The sequence below is a fragment of the Protomyctophum parallelum genome (assembly GCF_964188405.1).
Source record: "Protomyctophum parallelum genome assembly, chromosome: 21".
Classification (NCBI taxonomy): domain Eukaryota; kingdom Metazoa; phylum Chordata; class Actinopteri; order Myctophiformes; family Myctophidae; genus Protomyctophum; species Protomyctophum parallelum.
Window position 1 is genome coordinate 33,481,949 of NC_139713.1, and position 21,526 is coordinate 33,503,474.

General features: G+C 43.7%; 1 protein-coding gene across 2 annotated transcripts in view; it reads right to left on the minus strand.

Moving 5' to 3' along the window:
- ttc28 (tetratricopeptide repeat domain 28) overlaps positions 1-20,322 on the minus strand; it is a 58,602-nt gene extending 38,280 nt beyond the window's left edge. Inside the window, exons 1-6 of one of the 2 annotated variants that reach the window (XM_083793970.1) lie at positions 19,962-20,322; positions 14,882-15,304; positions 2,329-2,476; positions 1,668-1,940; positions 1,273-1,403; positions 681-902 (exon numbers count right to left, since the gene is read on the minus strand). In XM_083793970.1, the coding sequence (XP_083650096.1) occupies positions 681-902; positions 1,273-1,403; positions 1,668-1,940; positions 2,329-2,476; positions 14,882-15,304; positions 19,962-19,991 (1,227 nt within the window). In that variant the 5' untranslated portion in view covers positions 19,992-20,322. Of the gene's footprint in view, positions 1-680; positions 903-1,272; positions 1,404-1,667; positions 1,941-2,328; positions 2,477-6,589; positions 6,651-14,881; positions 15,305-19,961 lie in introns of those variants that run through there. The other variant, XM_083793971.1, reaches the window with a different exon arrangement.
- Positions 20,323-21,526: the final 1,204 nt, after the last annotated feature.

Below are 21,526 nucleotides of genomic sequence, written 5' to 3' on the forward strand. Positions count from 1 at the left end.
ATGTCCAAAACTGTTCATTTGTTTTCAGGATTCAAATGAAAATTCAAAAGCATCCAAAGTTGATAAGCTACATTTGAGGCTTTTGTTTTGTGTGACGTGGTGGTATGATCAAGTAGGCCAGGGCCCAAAAAGTACAAATATGGAGATAAGAGCCTGACAGCAACGAGATATATGCTAATAAGGCTTCCGGGGCACTGTTTCTATACGTAAAGAAGAAGCAAGAAGCAGGTGTCAATCAAAAAAGATGAAAGTGATACATGTTCAAACATGTTTTGAATGATAGTAGGCTATCTTTTGATGCATGTTGTTATCATTTTTATTCTTATGTGGTCTTTTGCACACGGGTGGCATAGTGCTATGAGAAATACTTTTCACTGTTTCAGATTTTGCACTTTTTGGGGGAAAGAGTTCAGAGTTTCAGCAAATGCAAGAGATTGTAGAAAAACTGTAATACAGCAGAAAAGAAAGCAGTGACATAGTGACATCACAATATCATCCCATCCCCTAACCCCTCCCCCTTTATCATAGAACACCAGCTGTAGTGCGACTTCAGTTCAGTTCAGTTCTTGTATAATAATAATACCCGATTTTATTTAGGGTGGGAAAAGAAATCACGACACTCCATCTATAATGTGTATATATCACTAATCCCATTCTTATTCCAACTGTAATTACTGTACCTTGGCTATGTCCAGATGTTGCTCGTGGCATTGCACGGCGTTGTTGAGGTCTGCCAGTGCCGTGTACACGGCCCCCATGTTGCCCAGCTGGCGCGCCTCCGAGAGCCGGCACTGTGTCTGCCGTGCCAGCAGGACACACTGCTTGTGGCTGGCCAGGGCGTTGGGGTAGTCCCCTATAGACGTGTACACATGGCCCAGGCTACTGAGAGCACTGGAGGCAGCCTGCACACACACACACACACACACACACACACACACACAAACAATATTATTAGATTTGGCCCTTACAAATATAAGTACACATCCACACACACGCACGCACGCACGCACATAAAGTAGGAGGCCTTAGCTATGTTTCACCAGTTTAATGTGAAGGGACGACAGGATGAGGCGAGGTGTTGTTGTTGCTAATTGTCGAGAGTAATGGCTGCGTGTGATACTGAACAGTCAAACTATTTGTATCAATACGGCTGTATCAAAAAAATAATTATGTCATAGGTATATGGGGGCCTCATATTTGGTCTTGAAACGGGCCTCCAGATGCCTAAGGCCGCCCCTGCACACACACACACACACACACACACACACACACCTCTCTGTCCTTCAGCTTCATGGCGAGCATCAGCTGGTGTCTGTGATTGGTCAGAGCTTCTCTATAGTTCCCCTTGGAGAAGAAGGCTGAGCCGAGGTTCCCATGAGCACGGCATTCACCCAACTGGTCACCTGCATGGAAACACATTCAATCAGGAGATGCAAGGACCACAATGGAAATACGTCTTACGGCGTTGTTGTGTTTATAATCTTGACGTTTCTCCGATAACTCCGATAAACATGTCACGTGTTTTTCTTTTATGACTTCTAATAAATATATGGTTAGGGTGGCCATAGCTGCATTTTCTTTTTAAGAAAAGGTTTGAGAACTACTGGTAATATATATGACTTAAGTATTACTGTCCATATAAATGCTATGTGTCCTTCCATACACACCGAGAGTCTTGGTGACCTCCAGGTCTTGTTGCATGTAGGCCGTGCTCTTCTCCGCGTCGCCCAGTGACCAGTAGGCGGAGCTTAATGCGGAGAAGACGGATCCGCGCAGCTTCAGCGAGCACGTGCCAATCCTTAGCCCCGCCTCCAGCACCACCGCGGACGCCCCGTGGAACCCGTGGGTCAGCAGCTCCTGGCCAATCACAGAGACCACCACGAACGGGCTCTTGTCCAGTTTCATCTTCTGTAGCTGCTTGTGTGTGGGCTCTAGTGTGTCTGTGGAAGTGCGCACGTGCGGACGAAAGCACGCACACACACACACACACACACACACACACACACACACACACACACACACACACACACACACAACCCATTTTTTTTTTCTAGGATCCCCAAAATTATATGGATTTGGTCACGGACCCCATCTCAAAATATTTTGTTCCAGGGACCCCCAGAAGCAAAGCTTGAGTTAAAAGTGTTTGCTTTAGAAATGTCTTTGTACACTATTCGAAGGTTTGCACACATTTTCAAAAAACAGCAGATATCAAGCTCATATCATGACTCAGAACATGACGAGCTCAAATGCCTAAATTGTAAATTTGAGCTGGATGCATTCCCGGTCTTATTAATGGGTGGAAAGGGAAAGGGGAAGCCTCTGTACCTCTAAGGGGTGATTTCATGGCTGCCTCCACCATGCCCACCAGCAGCTGGAGACTCTTGGGGTCCTGGGCCAGGCCGGAGGCGAAGGCTGCCAGGGAGTCAGCATGACGGCCCAGGTACTGCAGGGCAACACCCTGGCGGAAGTACGCCTGGACAAACAAAAAACACACTTTATACAGTAAATGCAGTTTGCCGGTTAAGGCTCATGAAGACTCACAATAAGAAAATAATAGCCGGCATGCATGCCAAAGTAGCATAAGCTGAGGCGTTTCCGCCGTCAGGCCTTCCTCACCGTGTATGATACACTTTTCAGTTTTTTCTTTTTGCCTTGTATTGCTGTACTTAACGGTACTTTTCTTACACTTTACCTGTAGCTCTGTAACCTTAAATGCAGTGCCTCCTCCGGGTGGGATAATAAAGGGATATCTACTATTTATCTATCTATTATCGGTTCAAGTCACTGCAGCGGGTCCTGCTGGTCATTGAATAAACACCAGTCCCCTGCTTTCTTGATTAGTATTTTTCATGGGTCTAAAAGAAATCCTCCTCCCCCCTTCATAAGCGTCTGTTTTCATCCACCCTTCTCTTCTGCCAGAACATGACATGAAAGGCAACAAATGAAGACAAAGAGATCTACAATTAGGTTACGGGCCATCTCCTGGGTTCTAAGCAGACAGGCTGTTCTGTTGTCTCTAGACAGTTTCATTATGAAGAATGGAGACATGTACGGGTCACATCTGACTAATACGGCCTTTGTTACTTTCAGTCTGAATGTGTTGGTACAGACAGATTACACTGTTAATTAATATAAAGTGGCACAAATGGTGCCACTTGGTAATGGTAATTACCAATGGTAATGGTAATTAAAGCTGCCTAATAGGTCTTAACCACTTAAAGTCGTAGGCACTATGACAGAAACAAACTATCAGGAAAATAAATCTATTTTCGTCCATGCTAAACCTCTTATCCCTAAAATTCTTTGCCTTTTTTACTATTTTGAAAAACATTTTTGAATAGTTCAACTAGCCGATCTACATCGACACATTGTGAGCTTGTAGATTGGCTATTTTAACTATTCAAAAATGTTTTTCAAAATAGTAAAAAATAATAAAGAAGAAAAAGGCAAAGAAGTTTAGGGATTTTTTTTCTTTCTTTTTTGCCTTTATTGCTAGTATCAAGTGAAGATGGACAGGAAAGAGGGTGAGAGAGTAGGGGAGAGACATGCAGCAAAGGTCGTCATGAACGGGACTCGAACATGCAACGCCAAAGCCTACATGTGGCATGCGCCTGGAAGTGGACCACCTGGTCAGCGGGGGCCCCCCCCAGAAGCGCTTTTTAATGTGTATTAATGGTTCAATATTCGTAAAAGCCCACACATATGCGACGATATGCTTTGTCGACCAGGTTTCCCCGCAGGGATATACTTGGTCCCCTCCTCCGTTTTTCCCTCTCCACCACGCAATAACTTATCTACAAGATTGTATACAGTGGGGCGCCCGCTGGCCAAGTGGTCCAGACGCACACCACATACTGTACATGTAGGCTTTGGCCTGACAGCATGTTCGCGTCCCGTTCATGACGACCTTCGCTGTATGTCTCTCCCCTTCTCTCTCTCCCTCTTTCCTGTCTATCTTCACTTTACTACTACTTTACTATCAATTAAGGCAGAAAAGCCTAAAACAAACACAAAGATTGTATACAGCAGGGGTAGGCAACCTTAGGCACGGGTGACAACATTGGCACACTGGCATAAGTGTGAGAGACAGAGGTTTTCTTTTAAAATGTATTATTCAATAACGTTTAGTCAGTTAAATGAAGTCCCAAGCACATCATTGTATATTCATTCAAACTCCTAACTCTGACTGGGGACTGGGAGTTAGTGTTGATGTGGCAAAGAAATGTTAAACATGGCACTTCATGTCCAAAAGGATTCCGGTCCCTGGTATACAGTATCTGCTATTGTCTGCATATGTTCACTTATTTTTGGCAGATGATGACATGCCCAGAATTAGGGCTTAAGGTTCATGTGGTTAAGTAAAACCGCACGCAAAATGTTTTGAGGGTCCCCAGATGATTATCTTAATGTGCAACTCAACAATAAGCACACAAAACATAGTACAACAGAGTATATGAGTGGTATAGGATATTTGCACATTGCACATTCTAAAGTGACAATTTAAGGACCTTTAAGACCTTTTTAATACCAAATTGTCCAAATTGTCAAATGACACGTTGTAGAAAGTCAATAAAGTCTATACAAAATCCAAAGGACTGCTCTTCCGCCCCTGGTCCAGGCAACAGGGCAGAGCAGTGGAGGCTGCCCTGAGGCTGGAGATAGCAATGCGATATGGGTCTAGGTACACCAGCTGTCTCTATCCACCTCTACTTAACACTGCCGCATAGAGAACGTACTCCTCTAATATTGGGAATCCACACACAAAACATGGCGTGGGGAGTGAATATACAGGGAGCACAAAGTAATTTGATAGAGATACAGTATGTTGAGCAGACAATGGGGAGGAGAGGGCAGGTGTCACTGCACCTGGCAACCAAGAGCTCTGCTGTATTCTCACAATACCCAGGGTTAATATAACAGTATAGTCGGAGAGTATATGAGAGTTTAACACAGTATGTCTTTGTTTTTGTCGTTTCTTCTCAAATCCCTGTCAAGTACTGTCAAACTTTCTCATGTCAAGGAGCCCCAAATTTATTATAACTTATTCAGAATGTTCCAAAAATAGCAGATGTACATGCTCACAGCGTGTCACAAAGTGACTTGTACATCTGCCATTGCTGCTTTGAACAGTCTAAGGATAGAGTGGTTAAAATTATAGTAATTGTGACAGTATTAACTAATATTGGCAGGACCCCCGCAACAGACAAGGACCCGACTTTAAGGTCCACTGCTGTAGCTGTTAGTTTACATAATATTTTAAAGAAAAGCCAGTGAGAACATTCCTAATCTACCCAGAAGGTCAGTCCCCAAGAGGAAGGCTGATTTACCAAACAAGTGTCTCATTGTAAAACGCTCCTGGTTATTAGGGTCAATTATCAGGGTTATTAGGGTTACACCAACCAGGCCTCTCTAGAGAACAGATTATATTATACCGTATACTCACAACATAAGAATGAATTAACTTTGCTTTTCATTGAAGGCCATCGTGATTCAAACAGGCTTTCATAAGGACTAAGCAGCACTGTGGTGTCGAGCCAGCATTATTTTCCCACACAGCACAGCACTACAAATGAGAAACAAACACGCTTTGAACACAGTACAGTACACAACTGAGTCGGGCTGCTGGGCGATGTGGACAGAAGCAAATATCACAATAGCTTTTGACCAAATAAATACCGTAGGCGGCTAGGCGTGCACACACACACACACACACACACACACACACACACACCCTCACACACACACACCCTCACACATACACACACACACACACACACACACACACACACACACACACACACACACACACACACACACACACACACACACACACACACACACACACACACACACACACACACACACACACACACACACACACACACACACAGAGAGAGAGAGAGAGAGAGAGAAGGAGAGAGTTGAGTTTGAGCCTTTTTTTGCTGTGATGTTGGAATCCGTTTGTAACCGCCCCTTGGAAATAAATCTTCCACAACTGAGTTCCAGACTAATATCTGCACAGTGATATTAGTCATGGCCATGCCAGCCTAACGTAGATGATACGGGTCCCCCAGGGGTCTCTATGGTCCCCTCCCTCTAGTAATGTTGCTGAAACGGATTAGCTTTTTCTTAGTGCTTATGTCTGTTCTGAATGCTGCTAATAAGGAGCACATAATAGCAGTGTACTGTAGTGGTGAAAAGTAACATTTACTGTAGTACAATAAGTAAAACATTTCTACTTTACTAGAGTATTTCCAATTGTCAGTAGCCTACTTGTATCTACTACATATCAGATGCAAATATTGTACTTTTACTCCACTACAATTATTTGACAGCTTTGGTTAGGCTACAGTTACTTACAAACTCATTAACCACTTCAACTCTAGCCTATACATTTCAGCAAGCTCACAATGCCTCGCATCAAGATTTTTATACTAAAATGCCAATACTTTTAGTAGACAGATTTTACTCAAGTAAATGTTTGGGCTATACTTAACAGACTATATTGCAGACAGTATTGATACTTTGACTTAAGTAAAAAATGTGAGTAGCCTACTTTTTTCCACGACTGAAAAGCTTTAATTACCTTCTTCCGTGGCTGCCATTTCATCATATTTGTGACCCAGAACCAGAAGTGTCCCGCAGCATTCGGGTATCATAAACGGAGGGTTGAGCTAGAGAGACAGACAGGCAGCCTGTCTGTCTGCTAGGGTATAGTCAGAGCGGCACTAAAGTCCTGAAGACACACGGTGTCCCATTCTAACATGCTTCTAACCTACCTAATACACTACAGTCTGTTGTTGCTCTGAGTGTCTGAACACCGCTAGGGACAATACCCTCCCTGCTTGCGGCTTGGCACTTGATATGACAGCGAGCCGAGCGACTCTCTCTCTCTCTCTCTCTCTCTCTCTCTCTCTCTCTCTCTCTCTCTCTCATGATTTGCATTCACTTGGTATAAAACCTTTGCGACAAATAGCAGCAATTCATTCACATGTACAGTATTTCTAGCATCTAGTATTTCACACACACACACACACACACACACACACACACACTCACACACACACACACACACACACACACACACACACACACACACACACACACACACACACACACGCACACACACACACACACACACACACACACACACACACACGCACAAACACACACACACACACACACACACACACACACACACTTCACCTAATCTAACCCCTGCTGGCCAGCTCATTATGCTAGTGTGGGATGGCTGCAGGGTAGAGGACAGAGTAAAGCAACTTGCAATGGGCCTGCAGGTCTGCAAGATACTCCAAGGAACAGGGATACCCATGTTCTATCAGACTATTTCAGAACAGGGATACACCATGTACTATCAGACTATTTCAGAACAGGGATACCCATGTACTATCAGACTATTTCAGAACAGGGATACACCATGTACTATCAGACTATTTCAGAACAGGGATACCCATGTACTATCAGACTATTTCAGAACAGGGATACCCATGTACTATCAGACTATTTCCATAGCGTAAAAGACACACATACTGTACTGTAGGCACAACCAAAATGAGCTCCAATGGATCTCACTCAACCCAGATTCGGCACCAGCTTGGGGTCAAATTTGTTCCACTGCTATGCCACCAGAATGGGGAATGCCCTGGCCTATACCAACACACATCAAAACGTGTGACTCCTTAACCCATTCTGACCTGAGATCAGTTTCATACGAGGTTTCCACTGGACACACACTGGTCTGATGAACCCATTCTGACCTGAGATCAGATTAAAAAAAATGTCAGTCGTTCTTCGATTTTTACAAAAATAGCAGACCTACAAGCTCGTATCGCGCCACTCGGTGGCGCGATATGAGCTTGTAGATCTGCTATTTTTCAATAGCTAAAGCATGACATGATGCTGACACCAAATGGGTGCCCGTTCAGAATGGGTTAAAACTCGTGGTTTTCAAACCTTTTCACGTCAAGGACCCCCAAATTGACACGTATTAGCCCACGGACCCCCCATTCTAAAATAATATGCCAGGGACGAGTCACGAGGGAGAAGATTTTCAAGGACTTTGAGACTGACGGGACTACTATAGGCTACAGACTCCCATTTAATGGCATTTCTATCTCTGGGACCCCAATATATTATTATTGTAGAAATAGTCAAATCAATGCTAACGGGTCCATTTGGTTCAATTTGTACACCGTCAGAGTTACAGACCCATACGGGTCCATTTGGTTCCTATACTATCTATCATTTAGCTGGGGACCCCTTGGAACTCCCTCAAGGACCCCTGGGGGTCCCCAGACCCCACTTTGAGAACAACTCCTTAAGAGCAACTGTCTGCAAATGGTAACTGGTCCGATTACGTCTAAGCTCAACACCACAATGATAACCCCACGACCCGACTGTTACTGTACAGTAAATATGCTTTCTTGCTATTAGTGTTGATGATGTCTTGGTATAGTATTGTATATTATTGTATGACTTTAAATGTCTCTATGAATTGAATACACAGGACCCACAACGTGTCGCAGAGCAACACGTTGTGAGCTTATAGATCAGCTATTTTCGTATAAGCTATTATGTATAAATCAGTGATTACGATGTTCACACATTTTTGCCGACTAAAATCTTATGATATTTAGTCAAGTTAAAACGAAGTAAATCATTTCAGATGATGAAAATATGAATTAAAACTAAAGGGAATTGTATTCGAAAGAAGAATAAACTACATCAAAACCATCAGAACCACTGTTCATGTCCCGGACAAGAACATGGAAGTTATGGATCTCAAAACCTTATTTCATCACTGCTCTGAAATACTGTAACTAACATTAAATAATGTATTAAATAATGCATGTTTGTTTGTGATAGTCTTGCCAAGCCTCATGTGACGTCATGTGTATTTCCAACAGTAAAACAAAAGGCTTTGGTTTTTTTGTAATTCAGAGATCACTGACTGTAACAAGTCGATGCTGCCCTCTAGTGGTCGTGCATGTTGAGTATCTGCTGTGTTATGTTATGTGTTATGTATTTTTGAAAAATCTAGATTTGAATACTTTATTGTATTAAGCAAACATTTCTAACACAAATCTACAGGGATCACGTCCCTGAAGATTTGTGTTAGAAATGTTTGCTTAATAAACTATTTTCAAAAGGGAGGCCGAATACATATCAATTTGGGGGTCCTTGACTTGAAGTTTGAGAACCACTGATATTAATGTAGGATCACCATTTATTTCATTTAGTGCAGAGGGTCATCACTGCTAGCCTCGCGTAGCGATACTACTGCGTGGATATTAGTCTCTTCCCTCTCAGCATTCGATTTCTTTCCGCAATGTCTCGCCCCATATTTGTATACTGGGCCTTATAGCTGGTTGGTCGTAGCAATTTCGGCCAACAAAGTCCTCCCACATACATTTTGACTTGAGAGGGGCCAGACTTAACCCATTCTGACCGGGCAACCCTTTTTGGTGTTGGTATCATGTTATGCTTTAGCTATTGAAAAATAGCAGATCTACAAGCTCATATACGAGCTTGTAGGTCTGCTATTTTTGAATAATCGAAGAACGACTGACATTTTTAGAATCTGATCTCGGGTCAGAATGGGTTCATCAGACCAGTGTGTGTCCGGCGGAAACCTCGTATGAATCTGATCTCAGGTCAGAATGGGTTAATCTGCCTGGGGCAATATGCATTGCAAAGACAGATGAAGGCTGGCTATACGCGAGGCTACATCACGGCCCCCTGCAGTAGCAGATCTACACAAGCTTGAAATGTTTTGCGAAGAGACATGTTTTTGTGTGACGCTGCAGTGTGATCAAGTAGAGCATTAATGTACGAGAAACATTAAAACACAAAAAGTTGAAATATGGAGATAAGAGGCTTGTGCGGTTGTTCCCAACAGCAACAATATAGTTTTGTGCACATTTTTGCCAGGGGCGGGGGGGGGGGGGGGGGCTGCCAGGAGGGTGATGGTGGTTTACAAATCCTTTCCTCACATGGTCTGCAATAAGTCCTGGATTACCCTCTTGACCCTCGTATGGTTCCCCATGACACAACCAAGGCTTTGGATTTAGCACAATTTAACACAATTTAGGATCACAGTCCACTGAGCATCATGAGCAACACACACACAGACTGTTTCTAGGTCAAGGGTTCAAAAATGAATTCAGCAAGAGGAGAAGGAAAAGAATGCCTTGCCCATGGGGGTCATGAGCCCTCGTACTGCAGCATGTTGATGAATGGAATACACAATGGAAACAAGGACATTTTTGTGTTATCCTTTTTACCTTAATGTCTGACTGTACCTGCATGTGCTGTTTACATTACTGACTAATAAATTGATAAATAAATGCAATTCAATAAATAAATAAAACACCTAAAAGAATGTTCATGAAATTCAAACAAATTAATAAAAACGTTCAAAGTAACCTCTTTAATCTGACAAAATACTCCTTGTATTCTGTGTATCAATATGTATAGAACTAGAATTTTGCGGCCGCTTTGCGGCCGCTCATCCCAGAGTTACGTTGCTGCGCACTATGGGAAGAAGGAAATTGCGGGAGTTGACTCCACATGTAGTAACGGATGGGTTATTAGTTATTATTATGTGTCCTTATTAGTGTAGTGTAGTGTAGTCAACACGTTATGGCTCATACACACTGCCCGGTATTTGCTCCGATTATGCTGTCGGGGAGCATTTTTGGCGCTGGCCGAGATCGTGATCTACCTTTTGGGCACCGCTTAACTCAACCTTTTTTGTCCCAGGGCACACTTTTCATAGCCTAAAAATCTGGGGGCACACCTAGATATACGGTTTGTGTACACTGTATATATCATAGGCATCCGTCCGTCAGTGATGACGATGGATTGCGCCTGGGTGGTCATGATTTCTTGCAGCGACGGCTGTGGCTGGACAGCCCCGCTCCGGAGTGACAGTCTTTAGCGCAGTTGGTGCAGACAAAACGAGAGGGGACTGGCACAGGAGTGGGGGCTGCTTCACGCAGTTTCCTCTTCTGTCTCTTCGCCTGCAGCAAAGAGATGTGTCTCTCCTCGGCACGGCGAGTTCCTGCAGCGACAGTCCGCCTCCATACGCCACGGTCCTTTGCAGCTTCCTCCCAGCTGTTGTGGTCAATGCCTGCCTGCTTCATGTCACGTTTGCAAACGTCCCTGAAGCGCAGGCGTGGGCGACCAAGAGGTCTGGAGCCTGTTGACAGCTCTCCATACAGGAGAGCTGTGTATATATAGTAAATATATATATTATATATAATATATATATATATAGAATATTAGTGGTCCATGACATGAAAATGTTTGAGAACCACTGCTCTAAAACAACATTGGACAATGATGTTTGACAGTCAGCAATATTGTTGCTTATTCTAGATTTATTTTCTGACTTTTTCGGATTTTCTGACTTGATCTGGCCTGTTAACATTTTCATATACCTGGTTGATTGTTTCCCTCTCAGTCAATGTGGCAACCCTGGTCAATGCCGTGTTGACTGTTCTGTATGATGATTTAGCTTAGCACACAACAGCTAGGAGGATGCAGCAGGCTGATGCCGTCATGTTTAACAGTATTTTGCGCAATTAATGTCCCCGAATTTATGGATATGGACTTATGGCTCCATCGCTGCCTCTTTCTTTAGTAGAAGTAGAAATTTAACGTGTTGCTGACTGTTTACCTCCCTCTCACACGCGCGCGCACACACATGCACACGCACACGCACACGCACACACACACACACACACACACACACACACACACACACACACACACACACACACACACACACACACACACACACACACACACACACACACACACACACACACACACACACACACACACACAGCTGACGTCCTCTCCCACCGACGTCAGCTGTTCATTTATCTCCTTATTTATTCATACACGCTTTGAGCTGAGAGAAGCTATAAAGCGCCTTTTAAATATGACAATGCTGTATATATATATCAGCTGCACAGTTCAGGCAAGTGTCTGTGGCATATTTAACTTTGACAGCTTAAATCCGCGCGGCAGTGTTGTGTGTGTGTGGGACACGGGGTAGTGTTGTGTGTGTGTGTGTGTGCGTGCAATCAGAAGTACTGGCAGTAGCAAAATAACAAACCAAATCCCAAATCCATGCCAATCCCATCCCAAGCCAAATCCCATGCCCACCTTTGTTTGCACCTCCGACACGCTCATGTGATTTCAATTCCCTTCCCCTAGTAAAGAGTGATGATGTCACTGTAACTACAGTACTAGTCACTCACTAGTCCAGTGGTTCTAGTCACTCACTAGCCACTAGTCCAGTGGTTCTAGTCACTCACTGGCCACTAGTCCAGTGGTTCTAGTCACTCACTAGCCACTAGTCCAGTGGTTCTAGTCACTCACTAGCCACTAGTCCAGTGGTTCTAGTCACTCACTAGCCACTAGTCCAGTGGTTCTAGTCACTCACTAGCCACTAGTCCAGTGGTTCTAGTCACTCACTAGCCACTAGTCCAGTGGTTCCCAACCTGGGGGGAAATGTTTTGGGTGGTCCTCCAGATGATTAGCTTGATGTGCAACATTGCTTTCTCACTCAACAGTAGACAAACCAACAGACAGAATCAGTATGACAGGGCATTTGCACATTTCTAAAGTCACAATTGAAGGTATATTAATACTTCTAAAATAAATAAAATAAAACACTAATAAGAAGGGGTCCGCGGCATTAATCCGACAGTGCATTATTACGCCGACGCGTATAGCTTGACTCGCCAGTCGCCACATTACTAACCCTGTCCCTAATCCTTACTGTTATTGCACAGTACAGAGCACAGTACACTATAATACAGTACAGAGCACAGTACAGTACAGTAACTATAACAATACATGTACAGTTGCACCGCTCACTTCACACAGGTGTGATTTTTCTGTTGCCGAATGGTTGAGTTGCCAGATTCAACTACTAAATGTAATGCCTCAACTCCTACAATTCCAAGTGCTTGTCAAAGTGGGGGGTCCTCAGTCCAAATAGGATTATTTTGGGGGGGTCACAGACTCACAGCCTGAAAGGTTTGGGAACACTTGGTGTAGTCCACAGTCTTTAAAACTAGCCAGCAGTAGCCTTGCAAATGGTAAAAGCGTTCACACGACAAGCGTATGTGGGGAAGAAATAAACACAGATGAAACGCTTTCACTTGTGCATCTTTTTTTTCACTTCTCTGATGTAGCTTCATTTGTATCACAAAGGAATAAAGACGTTCAAAATCTGTCTGTGCCGCCCAAACCCACCGCCGAGAGTGTGTGTGTGTGTGTGTGTGTGGGGGGGGGGGGGGGGGGGATCAGACACAACAAAACAAACAAACAACTTTTGTGCTCATTCGGCTGCTGACATCAGATGTCATTTACTTCTTACTTCTTCTCACACAAGCACACAAACACATTCACGTGTGTGTGTGTGTGTGTGTGTGTGTGTGTGTGTGTGTGTGTGTGTGTGTGTGTGTGTGTGTGTGTGTGTGTGTGTGTGTGTGTGAGCCTGTTGTGCCAAAAGAAAGGCTGGCAGAACAGCAGTGGGTTGAACGGTGGAACGCAGACTAAGAGAGAGAGAGAGAGAGAGAGAGAGAGAGAGAGAGAGAGAGAGAGAGAGAGAGAGAGAGAGAGAGGTGAAAGGAAGAGCTCATGCAGAAGTAAGTATGAGAACTCTATTCTGATTGGTGGTTCATTAGTCTTGACCCCGCCTTTGACCCTCACTACTGTGACACTGCCAGACCTGTCAATCACATGCACGCACAAGCATTCCCGCACACAAACAAATTCACACACACAGGCAAACTCCCTTGGTTGGCACACATACAAGCATGTGCAGTACACACACACAAATTGACACACACACACACACACACACAGGAATGTTACTGCAGTTATTGTGTTTACCGGCAAAATGCACTCCAAGGTCAGGTTTTGAAAAACAAAGTGACGCGCGCACACACACACACACACACACACACCCACACACACACACACTGGGCACTTCCGTCCATTCTGTTGCACAGAGAGAGGAAGTGGAGCGCACTGGTCCAGCCCTACACGTCCAGACTGTCTAGATACCAGTGGTTCTCAAACCTTTTCACCCAAAAGACAGTTTGCCTGGGAGCCAGACTGGTGAAAATAGCAGAACACGTTGCTTTGTGCCATGTTGTGAGCTTGTAGATCTGCTATTTTCATTACTTCTTCAAAGCTCCCCCCCCCCCACTCCGCTAATTTATGGAACGTCTTAGATTCTTGTTTATTTTTTTGTGGGGAAGGGGACGGGTGAATCTTTTGAAATAGCAATTACTAAAAACAAAACCTAGGAAACAAAATCTTTTCAAATGGGGGTCCGAGGGCTAATAAGTGTCAATTTGGTGGATTGAGAACCACTTGCTTACATCATCAGCTTTCCTCTTTAATTTGCAGAAACCTCACATCAAGCACACAGAATAACTCTTCCTACTTCTGAGCTGCTACCCTATTTCCTTCACATGGGTGCTACCGTGCTACAGACTAATTAGGTTTTCAAACTTTTTAATTTCAAGGACCCCCATAACTCGGAGAGTTTACAACTGGAACCAAATGGAGGGTACGGGTACACTCTCAGAGTTACAGAACCGTACGCGGCCATTTGGAACCCACTCAAGGACACATTGAGACCCAATGGTGTAGCAGAGTGTTTCCAGTGAGCCACCATGCACAATAGCAGCACCCTGACACTGTTTGACCAGAATGGAACAGACCGAGCCTTCATTAATTTAGTGTCATCGGTAACACCTGTGAAGGAAGTAGGGAATGGGCCCCAAGTTCTCTCCGTGTGAGCGGTGCCTGGTGGTCACTCACGTACCTTGGGCCATTTGGGGTTGAAGAGCCGTGCTTTGAGGGCGTCGTCCAGGGCCGTGCCGTACTGTCCCAGCCGGAGGTGGGCCGCGGAGCGGTTGCTGTACAGGATGCAGTTCTGGGGGTCGGCGCTCAGCGCCTCGCTGTAGAGGCGCACGGCCAGGGCGTACTCGCCCTGCTGGCACGCCTGGTTGCTTCGGCGCACGCACTCCAGGAACTCTGCCTTGCTGAGGCCCGGGCCGGAGCCGTGGAGTACCGGGCCGGAGCCATGGAGTACCGGGCCGGAGCCATGGCCGGGGCGCTGCAGGTCTGTCTTCTTCACTGACTGGACGACGGCCACGGCGGATAGCGCTGAGGAGGAGCAGGAGGAGGAGGAAGAGGGAGGGTTTGTGGTCCTGCTGCTGGTGGAGCGAGCACCAAACAGAGAGAACTGAAGACAATCAGAGAGAGAGGAGTAGAGCAGTGTTAATTTAGTTGACTAGACAAAGACTAAACCATTTCAGATGACTACATGGGACTAAAACTACGGGTAAATGGTGTGTTATTCAAAAGACTAAGACTAAATCAGAATTTGCTGTCAAACATAACACTGGAGAACAAAGAGAAGACGTGGGGTATTTATTAGACTAGAAAAAAAGCACCTTTCAGGCGTGTATATGCAGTAACGACAAATGTGTATAAATGGGCCCAGGCCGTAGCGTAACGGTCTGGGCACCGGACTGGTGATCCAGTCGCGGTGTGCCGCGGGTTCGACTCCCGGACCCGACACGGCCTTTACCGCATGTCATCCCCCCATCTCTCTCCCGTTTCCTGTCAGCCTACTTTCTATCCCTTAAAGAAATCAATAAAGGCGTAAGCCGCAAAAAAATATCTTAAAAAAAAAAAAAAAAATGTGTATAAATGCCTAAGGGTATAGGTGAAGTAGCATTTGATGTTAGAGTAGAGGGTTTATTCAAGGTAAAGCAACTTTGAAATGAAAAATGCCGGTATGCTTGATTCATTTTGCAAATTTGTAACGTTGGGGTCACTGGTATAAAAAGGACAGTGCTTACGCAGTTTGGAGGACAGACACTGACAAAAGTTGTGAGCGGAAAAGTGTAAAGCAACGTTTTACACGCACGTGCACACACGCACACGCACGCACGCACGCACACATTTGCAGATCTTCTATTTTCACTAGTTAGACAGTATAATACAGATTGGTTAAAAGTATGTTTTATTCATTAACGTACATGTGGGATTGGAGATTTTGGACAATTTGGAGACACATATGAAATGTCTAAATGATTATGGCTGTAAAACTGTTCAGTGGTCCTGGGGGAGTTCCAGGTGGTCCCCAGCTAAATGATGGAAAATTGGTAAGCAGATTTCCCCTTTAACTCTTGAGAGTGTGAGAGTGAGTGTCATTTTATGCTCTCAAGAGTTAAATTATTGTTACAAATCTGCATTTCTTAATTTACAAGATGTCTACACATAATTATAGTAGTATTAGATAATAGTTATCTCTCCTATATGGTACCACGTCATCAATACAGCATAGTAGGAATTGTGGGCAAAATCTTATCCAACGATAACAAAATATTCCTACGTTTTGGGTCTGCGAGGCTAAATCTCATGGTGGTCCGTGCATGGCTCAACTGCCGAACAAATAATGGGCCTCAAAATGAAAAATGTTGAAAACCACTGCTATAGCGCTTTGTGGAACAGAAAGACTTCCTCTCTTCTTCCAGCCTTGGACAGTGCAGTCCAAGGCCCATGCAATGCCAACCCTGCTGCCTCCAACATCATTTGCATGGCAGGTTTTGTACAACCACTTAAACCCTTTTAGTTGACCGCCCTGAGTACCCCAGGGGTCTATAATAGGACCCCTCTTTTATTCCTTCAAGACCAAATAACTGACGATTTAGGAACTCATACGTAGATCTGCTAAATCTGCAATTGTTCACCTCCCGCAGGGACACTAGGGTTCATGTGGTTACGTTCAGTTCGTAAAGTAAATAAGTAGCTTAATATGTACACAAGTACTGCACTTAAGTATGTATTTTTAGGCATTTTTTTACTTTTAACTTTTTCCAATTTTCAATACTTTTAATTATATCCACTATCATTATTATTTGAAACTATTGTTTCTATAGTTACTGCAGAATTATTTTATTATTATTATATTTTGTTCATTTTGAAAACTTTTGAAATGGGACATTTCACTTTTAGAACTTTAAGTACATTTTTGATGGCAATACTTTTATATGTTTATTCAAGTAAATCTTGAATACCAAACTTTTACTTGTAACAGAGTATTTATTCATTGTGGTATTGATACTTTAACTTAAGTAAAAACAATGTGAGTACTTCCTAAGTTCCATCACTGGTTAAGTTTGCAAAACTCAAGTCAGTTGTTTTGCAGACAGATAAAGAATATAGTGATATAAAACATACATTTGTGTTCCTCTCGTCTCATTTTTGCTACATTCACTTGGACTTTGAGGTCAGCCCTCTCTTGCCTTAAGTTTAGAAAAAGGCGCTTCCCTCCCTGATCCAAATTTGTCCTTTTCACCAGAGCCTACACCAAGGCCTTCATTATCTCCCTCTCTCTCTCTCACACAAAAACACACACAAAAACACACACACACACACACACACACACACACACACACACACACACACACACACACACACACACACACACACACACACACACACACACACACACACACACACACACACACACACACACACACACACACACACACACACACACACACACACACACACACACACACGACTATAGTTCCTTTGCTAAAACCTGAAAATGCATGAGCCAGTAGCTTTGAGAGAGTATAGTGGATTCAGTGGGTGTAGGGATGTATGATATTGAAATTATGACCAATATCCGATCTCCGATTATTTGCAGGGTCATACAGGCCGATACCGATTCCGATACAGAAATATCTTTACATTTCTTTTGCAATGCAGATTTGAAAGTAGATGGTAATCCCCACCCCCCATCCCCACTAACAGCAGACACTATTAAAGAGACAGAGACAGTCAGTCTGCTCTGCGAGTACAAAGCCATTGGCAGTCACATTATCAATATCGGTGAAAATAATCAGGATTATTTTGATACCGATTCGATACTGATATGGCATTTTTAAGGCTGAGGAACATCACTAGTTCAACTCTTAATTAAACACACTTGTAAAGCCAGTGAGACGCATTGTATTATAATAATGATATTGATATAATAGTAATGTCTGCCCTTCATTCTGTATCTACAAAGCTAAACACTTTCACACACACACACAGACAGCTGAGGGCGTTACTGCATAGTGCGCGGACACACGCACACGCACACGCACACACACACACACACACACACACACACACACACACACACACACACACACACACACACACACACGCACACACACACACACCCACCCCCCCTCAGTCCGGCCCCTGTGTCCCAGTCAGAAGGGGGTATAGGCTACATTCCGTTTAGTCCTCTCCACTGACAGAACACTGCAGACCCCTGAAACCTTTTATATTTTGGACCATGAGTGGACAGTTGGACAGTGGGACAGTGGACAATTTGGCCAATGTTTGACCAGGTCTTTTTCTTCTTTTCTTTGTTAGGTATTATAAAGGTCTTACCCATTCTGACCTGAGATCAGATTCATACGAGGTTTCCACTGGACACACACTGGTCTGATGATCCCATTCTGACCTGAGATCAGATTCTAAAAATGTCAGTCGTTCTTCAATTTTTCAAAAAATAGCAGACCTACAAGCTCGTATCGCGCCACTCGGTGGCGCGATATGAGCTTGTAGATCTGCTATTTTTCAATAATTAAAGCATAACATGATGCCAACACCAAAATGGGTGCCCGGTCAGAATGGGTTAAAAGTCCTTAAATTGTCACTTCACTGTCATCTGGGGCCAAGGACTCCGTAGCTGAGAGAGAGAGATGAAGCAGGGACCCCCACTCATATTGTATAAAATTGTGTTGCAGATTAAACCTTTTTAAGGATATCATAATTTATAGACTTTTTGACAGCACAATCATGTTGGATTCATGTGTATTTTCAGACATTTAACCACTCAAACCCTAGTGAACGTGACCTTTCACTCTGTAGTACTTTTCCCTCCCTCAAACTGAAAATAGCCAACCTACAAGCTCACAACGCCTTGCAGCCAGAGGCATTGTGAGCTTGTAGATCTGCTATTGTTGGCTTTAAAGTTCTCCTGCATGCATAGGACCTGAATGGAAACATTCGGTGCTATCCTTTTGGATCAATGTGCTTTGACTGTACCTATAGGCCTACTGTTTTGCATGCATGTGTCATTGTCTAATAAAATAATCAATCAATCAATCCTCAGAAAAAGGTTGCAATAGCCTATGGTTCAAGTATTTAAAGTAAAACAATATCCCCACAAAGACCCCCTCAGGGTGTCATCACTACAAGGGGGCACCCTTGTATCACTAGAACAAGCCAAGGCTTGACCCAGGGGGTCATCATCAATGCAAGGGTGCCGGACCCCCTGGCACCCTTGTAGTTCAACTACAAGGGTTGAAGACCCCGATGTTGCTAGCCTGCCCTACACAGTCACAATATAGACCAGCACCGCAGTTCCACTTTGTGGCTGTCAGTTTGGCTAATGTTATAACCAGATGCAGCGGCTCTTCAAAGGCATACACAAAACAATGCCTCCATAAACAAATTGGTAATACGATTTGCAATTGCTTAAAGTTTGGCTCTAAAAGGGTGTAACATGACATCTAAGATACTTAACAGCTAGGCTAACTGTTTTTTTTTGCAGTATTCATAGCAGAAATGACGAACTAGGCCTACATAGATCCAGTAAGTTAGTAACAGTAGAGTTCAGAGTATTGATAGCCGAAAATAGCCGATCTCCAAGCTTGCGCCGGCGCGCCGCGACGCGGCGTGAGCTTGGAGATCGGCTGTTTTCGGCCTCGCTCCCCAAAGCGCACTCTAAGCTCTATAAGTGCATTTAGTCTACTTTACAGAAGCAACACTGCATTAAATATTTAAACTCACACACCGCTTCCGTTCAAGGCAAGCCTTACCTTTTCTTTCCTCGCTTTCTGTTTCTCCATCCTCTCCTATAATGTTTGTATTCCAATTTCCAAGCGACAGTATAGAACTCCAAACTTTTCATCTACTAAGCAATTCCAACAGCATGCCTGCCCTGAGCCAGGCAAAGGAGGCTAGGGAAAGAAAAACTTTCTCCACTTCTTCTCAGTATTATCCACAACAATGCCACACCACAGAGCAGGACCGTTGCGTCGCGAGTGGACCTAATTATAGCCCCGTACGCGCACACGATCCATCAAGCGCACAAATAGTTTGGTGTCGCCGATATATACATTTAAAATGTTCTTAAAGGACATGTTAAGCGACAGCCCAAACGGCCACTGACTGCCAGTGTTTTCTTCTTTTAGAGACTGCGTTCTCACTTCTCACAAGACTCACATCCGTTTTTTTTCTCTCTCTTCTTTTTCCTAGCGGATTGTTGGCTGCTTTTTAAGAGGCGGGGACCTCGGCGGTGTGGAGTGTGGACTCAGCCATACACATGATGGACGCAGCGAGCAAGTTGCAACCTAACGCATAAAACTTCTGGAAACTCAGATTAATCCACATGGGTGAAGAAGCCTTCGTTCATCTTTAGGTCTAGTCTGCTATATGCATTGCATGGGGCTTCAATTTACTGTCTGTGACACATAGGATTAGGCTAGAGTTTGCCGTCTGTGACATCACACCGGAGTTGAGAGCAGTTACCTGATAGCCTAAAGCCACACAGAGGCTATTCATTGCAAAGGCAGTGTTGTAAAGTAACTAAGTACATCTACTCAAGTATTGTTTGTATAGGCAATAATAATAATGTAATAATGAGTACTTTCTATATACTTTTGGTATTTTAAGTCCATTTAGAATTCCAGACTTTTACTTGTGGTAATAATAATAATAATAATAATAAACTTTATTTATATAGCACCTTTCATACATAAATGTAGCTCAAAGTGCTTTACAGAGCAGAAAAGATAATAAAAGCAAAACAAAACAGCATTAAAACAGGCAAGCAGTTAAAACAATAGGACAATGGTACAAAGATAAGAACAGATAAAATAAGGCAACGACATTAAAAACAAGCAGAATAAAAATAATAAAAAAATAAAGATCACTTAAAAGCAATGTTGTAGAGGTGGGTCTTAAGCTGAGCTTTAAAAATGTCTACAGAGGCTGCCTGACGAAGGTACAGTGGGAGCTTGTTCCATGCCGACGGCCCGTAGAAGCAAAAAGCTGCTTGGTATTGATGTCGATGATACTTTTACTCAAGTAAAAAATGTCAGTACCTTTTTCACCACTGTGCAAAGGCAATTCACTGTTTACACCATGCTGTAGTGGAATACTACAGGGGCATTTAAGATGCAGGGACCCCGGCCACAGGCGGCCACAGTGCATATTTGTAGCCTACAAATAAACCTTTTAATATAGATTTCATTCAGGTTTCCACAAGTTATGTCATGCCAATGTGCATTTTCAGACATTTAGCCACTTAAGTTGGTCTTGGTCTTCAGGAGAGAGATGAAGCACAGACCCCAAACAAATTGTATGGAATTGTGTTGCAGAT